Here is a 6000-nt window from a genome sequence, read left to right as displayed (position 1 = left end):
GATTCCCTTACTGATCAAGAAGCCATCTTAGTTTTAAATAGGAACAATGACTTTGCCCCCACAGCTCTCTGTGACAAGGAGTTCCAAAGACTTTCAACCCTCTGAGAGAAGAAATTCCTCCTTATCTCAAATCTTAACTTGGCACCCTTTTATTCTGAGACTATGCCCTCTGGTCTTAGACTCTCCTACGAGGAGAAACATCCTCTCAGTATTTACCGTCAAACCCCTTAAGAATTTGAAATGTTTCAATGAATCACCTCTCATTCTTCGAAATTGCAAAGAGTAGAGTCCCAACCTGTTTAATCTTTGCTCATAAGATAATCAATCCCTCCATACTGGGGATCATCCTAGTGAACCTTCTCTGAACCGCCTCTAATGAAATAATATCTTTCCTTAAATAAGGGAACCAGAACTGCTCTCAGTACTCCGCAGAATATGGTTGTTCTGGAGAGAAACTAGCCTTCTGAGGAAAGAAAGAAACTAACACATTTCTGAAGCAAAAGACTCCCTTGTTTTAAACAAAACAAAGTTTGAAGCACAGTGAGTCCCACATGTGCCTGGACTGGTCCACCTCTAATCCCTCCCCCAGTCAGTGTGCCGGATGTTATGTGTGGCTTCCGGCTGGGCGTGTGTCCGCCCCCAGTCCCTCCCCCCAGCTCTCTGGTGGTAGTGTGTGTGTCCTCTTTGGGTATCTCACTCAATCTGGTCTCCATGGCGGCCAAGCGCAAGCAAGAGGAGAAGCACCTGAAGCAGCTGCGGGACATGACAACGCTGCAGCACAACAGGAAATGCTTCGACTGCGACCAGAGAGGCCCGACCTATGTCAACATGACTATCGGCTCCTTCGTCTGCACGTCCTGCAGCGGCATCCTGTGAGTATGAGAGCCCGGGGCGGCGAGGCCTCCCTGTCAGCGCCCCGCCCCGCCCAGCACAGCCCGCAGCATCACACAAAGCGAAGGAAGAGATGGAGCATGTCAGGGAGCCAGAGAGAGAGACACACACACACACACACACACACAAACCAGCCCACACGACATGAGGGGAGATGGAGGATTGCAGAAAGGAGAGGTAGAAAATAGAGATGAAATATTCCGTGGGGAATTGGGCAGAGGCAGATCCTCAGGCAAGGGAGAGAATGCGGGACTTTCGGGAGAGTAAGGGAGTAAGCATGCAAAGTCATGTCTCATCGAGATCAGCGACGGGGAGGGAATCCGTCCCAAGAGTCGCCCCACTTCAGAACAGGGAGAGAATACAAGGGAAAGTGATGAAAAGGAAGGGATGGCCATGCTGCAGAAAGCACAGAGTGGGTTTGATCATGATCCCAGAGATGTTGGGAGAGAGAGAGGCTGTCAAATAATTTGATCAAGAAACCCTTGGCACAAGAGAGAAAAATAAAGCGTTCTAAGTAACTAATGAAGGGGGGGGGGGGGGGGGGGGGTGGTAAGTGACCAGTGCAGATGATGAGGTCCATGGAGTCCTTGAAATAATGCACAGTGTGCAGTCAAAATGCACCGTAGAATCGGCAAATGCAAAATGTGTTGATGTCAACCAAGTGAAAGAGATAGAAGAATACATTGGAAAATAATTTGCGTTTATTCATGTCATTCAGGTTGTTCCAAAGTGCTTCACAGCCAGTGGAATACTTTTTGATGTGCACTTACTATTGTAAGTAGTAGCCTTGAATGTAGATACATATGGTATATGAATGTTAATTATAGTCACCAAGGGAGAGCTATTGAGCTTACCAGCCTTTTAATAGATCTTATGTGTGCAAGAAGGCTTAAATACTTTGCAAAGATCGTGTCAGTTAACAACCTGACAAGTGAGAGGATGAGTTAGATGTGACCATAGAATAGTAAGGGAGAGAATTTTCAATAGGAGAAACCAATAGGTGTTTCAGGTAGTCAGCGAAAGTGGTTTCTAGGTGTTCAGATTTCAAGAGTGTCCGTATGGGTTATTTGGTTGATGCAATCTGGGAAACCAATGATTGAAAGGTTGGAATGAGATAGGGATGAGAAGTTGAAGTGCCAAACCAGAGAGTCATTCTTGCAGATAGAGTTATGATGTTTAGAGATGCATGTAAATTATTCTCATGTGGTGGGGGTGGATTCCTGTGTAACAGTAGGAGAAGAAGTGAATTAATCGGTGTGGCAACTGCTGTCATTGCACTAGAAGATCTATGAAGAAGGGCTGAGAGGAGAGTGAATGTTGCAGAGACAAAGCTCCCACCAGGTATCAGAGGAGAAAAGAGGTGTAGTTGGTGCTTAGATCATGTTATAGGTAGTGGAAATGATCTGGTAGATTGAGAAAAAAGAGAAAGGTTGGGAACAGAGACACAGTAATGGATGTGATCATCGGCTGCGTTCTCAACAGATTAAGATGATGCATAGCAAAGGAAAAAAATTGCAACCTTCCGGTACAGAAAATTAATTTTGTTAAAGGTGTAAAGGGAGAAAATGAGTAAAAGGCAATGTATCTTCACAGGAAGAAGATTGATAAGTAATTATAGCAGACTTGTAGGAAGTGTGGTTTCTGTGAGAAGCCTATCAACAAGATTTGTAGAGACCTGACCTGGCTTGTTTTGCGTTTGATTTTCAGTGGGCTGTGCTCTTCCCCTAATTATATATCTGTTTCTGTTTATCGTGAAGCAGTTTCCAATTTACCAAGAAAATGCAATTTTTAAAATGTGGGTCTGCCCTAGTAGATAATTTGCCTGGGTGTATCATCTAGGGAAGGTGTCTAGGATTGTTGTTTACATTTGACTTTTATTGTTTAAACCAGTCCCTCTAGAAATCAAAAACCATGCCTCTGTTTGGAGGAACACTATTGTGTCGACTAGAAATAAATTGAATAAAACAGGACTTCTTTTCTGTTGTTGATGAGTTCAGTCACAGGCTGTCTAGAGATATTTTGTCTTCCGTTTTCAAATATGGGCAGCAGTGAAAAACAAAATGACCTCAATGTAAAGACTTGCAGAATGGGCTCAAATTGAACTCTCAGAAAAGGCAAAAACCATTCAAATGAGATTACATTTTATTGAAGATATAAATCTGTTCTCAATATTGTTAAATACCCAGAAGTCCCAGAAGACGTGCTGTTAAGTGAATTGGCCATTTTGAATTCTCCCTCAGTGTACCCGAACAGGCGCCGGAGTGTGGCGACTGGGGGATTTTCACAGTAACTTCATTGCAGTGTTAATGTAAGACTATTTGTAACAATAATAAAGATGATGGTGATTATGATTATCTTGTTCTTGGCACCATATTATGAGCTTTGTAGAATGACATGGTGTTTGGTTCCAGCAAGTGTCATACCTAGTACAGAACACCTGTGCAATGTGGACGACGCCCCTGAGTGGAGCCACGACAAGCTGGCTCAATGCTGTGAACATTGTGTCCTAGTGGAGTCTGAGGACAGGTATCTCTACAACCTACAAAATGTCTCAATGGAGATAGAGGACAGGCCAGCCTTGCAGTGCATCCCTTGTACAATGTGCCCCTATAGGCAAGTTAGCTGTGTACTGTTTATGACATAGGGATCAGGGGTGAGCTGGCAAGGTGGATACAGAACTGGCTAGGCCATAGAAGGCAGAGAGTAGCAATGGAAGGATGCTTTTCTAATTGGAAGGCTGTGACCAGTGGTGTTCCACAGGGATCAGTGCTGGGACCTTTGCTGTTTGTAGTATATATAAATGATTTGGAGGAAAATGTAACTGGTCTGATTAGTAAGTTTGCAGACGACACAAAGGTTGGTGGAATTGCGGATAGCGATGAGGACTGTCGGAGGATACAGCAGGATTTAGATTGTTTGGAGACTTGGGCAGAGAGATGGCAGATGGAGTTTAATCCGGACAAATGTGAGGTAATGCATTTTGGAAGGTCTAATGCAGGTAGGGAATATACAGTGAATGGTAGAACCCTCAAGAGTATTGAAAGTCAAAGAGATCTAGGAGTACAGGTCCACAGGTCATTGAAAGGGGCAACACAGGTGGAGAAGGTAGTCAAGAAGGCATACGGCATGCTTGCCTTCATTGGCCGGGGCATTGAGTATAAGAATTGGCAAGTCATGTTGCAGCTGTATAGAACCTTAGTTAGGCCACACTTGGAGTATAGTGTTCAATTCTGGTCGCCACACTACCAGAAGGATGTGGAGGCTTTAGAGAGGGTGCAGAAGAGATTTACCAGAATGTTGCCTGGTATGGAGGGCATTAACTATGAGGAGCGGTTGAATAAACTCGGTTTGTTCTCACTGGAACGAAGGAGGTTGAGGGGAGACCTGATAGAGGTATACAAAATTATGAGAGGCATAGACAGAGTGGATAGTCAGAGGCTTTTCCCCAGGGTAGAGGGGTCATTACTAGGGGGCATAGGTTTAAGGTGAGAGGGGCAAGGTTTTGAGTAGATGTACGAGGCAAATTTTTTACGCAGAGGGTAGTGGGTGCCTGGAACTCGCTACCGGAGGAGGTGGTGGAAGCAGGGACGATAGTGACATTTAAGGGGCATCTTGACAAATACATGAATAGGATGGGAATAGAGGGATACGGACCCAGGAAGTGTAGAAGATTGTAGTTTAGTCGGGCAGCATGGTCGGCACGGGCTTGGAGGGCCGAAGGGCCTGTTCCTGTGCTGTACATTTCTTTGTTCTTTGTAAGAGTAGGCCATTCAGCCTCTCGGGCCTGTTCTACCATTCAATGAGATCATGGCCTATCTGTATCCTGCCTCTACCCAACCCCCTTGACTTCATAATACCTTTACACTTCCGGTAGACAAAAATCCATCAACCTTAAATTTAAAATTAATTGAACCAGTATCTACCTCTTTTTGTAAGAGTAAGTTCCAGCTTCTATCACCCTTTGTGTGAAGAAGTGTTTCCTAACCTCTTTTCAAGTGGCCTGACTCTAATTTTAAGGTTCTCTTCCCGGGTCTTAGACTGGTGGAAGAAATGTATTTCTTTTTACTCTATCAATCCCATTCAAAATCCTAAAAGCCTGAGTCAAATCACCCTTAACCTTCTAATTGCAGGGAATGCAAGCCGAGTTCATGTAACTTGTCCTCACGATTTAACCTTTGAAGCACTGGTAACATTCCGGTGAATCTACATTGCACTTTGTTCAAGATCACTACATCCTCTCAATGGAGCAGTGTCAAGAACTGTACACAGTATTCCCAATGTAATTTAATCTGTGCTTTATTTTTTCTTGAAAAATATTTTATTGAGGTATTTATACAAGAACTAGGAGCAGGAGTAGGCCATCTGGCCCCTCGAGCCTGCTCCGCCATTTAATGAGATCATGGCTGATCTTTTATGGACTCAGCTCCACTTTCCGGCCCGAACACCATAACCCTTAATCCCTTTATTCTTCAAAAAACTATCTATCTTTATCTTAAAAACATTTAATGAAGGAGCCTCTACTGCTTCACTGGGCAAGGAATCCCATAGATTCACAACCCTTTGGGTGAAGAAGTTCCTCCTGAATTCAGTCCTAAATCTACTTCCCCTTATTTTGAGGCTATGCCCCCTAGTTCTGCTTTCACCTGCCAGTGGAAACAACCTGCCCACATCTATCCTATCTATTCCCTTCATAATTTTATATGGTTCTATAAGATTCCACCTCATCCTTCTAAATTTCAACGAGTACAGTCCCAGTCTACTCAACCTCTCCTCGTAATCCAACCCCTTCAGCTCTAGGATTAACCTACTGAATCTCCTCTGCACACCCTCCAGCGCCAGTACGTCCTTTCTCAGGTAAGGAGACCAAACCTGAACACAATACTCCAACTGTGGCCTCACTAACACCTTATACAATTGCAGCATAACCTCCCTAGTCTTAAACTCCATCCCTCTAGCAATGAAGGACAAAATTCCATTTGCCTTCTTAATCACCTGTTGCACCTGTAAACCAACGTTTTGCGACTCATGCACTAGCACACCTAGGTCTCTCTGCACAGCAGCATGTTTTAATATTTTATCATTTAAATAATAATCCCTTTTGCTGTTATT

At 44.0% G+C, this 6000-nt stretch overlaps 1 protein-coding gene across 4 annotated transcripts in view; it reads left to right on the top strand.

Moving 5' to 3' along the window:
• Positions 1-638: 638 nt before the first annotated feature.
• LOC140389654 (arf-GAP domain and FG repeat-containing protein 1-like) overlaps positions 639-6000 on the top strand; it is a 109839-nt gene continuing 104477 nt past the window's right edge. For all 4 annotated transcript variants that reach the window (XM_072473983.1, XM_072473982.1, XM_072473981.1 and 1 more), the window contains exon 1: positions 639-872. In XM_072473983.1, the coding sequence (XP_072330084.1) occupies positions 712-872 (161 nt within the window). In that variant the 5' untranslated portion in view covers positions 639-711. The remainder of the gene's footprint in view (positions 873-6000) is intronic.

Source organism: Scyliorhinus torazame, chromosome 14, assembly GCF_047496885.1.
Source record: "Scyliorhinus torazame isolate Kashiwa2021f chromosome 14, sScyTor2.1, whole genome shotgun sequence".
NCBI lineage: Eukaryota > Metazoa > Chordata > Chondrichthyes > Carcharhiniformes > Scyliorhinidae > Scyliorhinus > Scyliorhinus torazame.
Note: the sequence above shows the minus strand (reverse complement) of the source record. Positions and strands in the feature narration are given on the sequence as shown.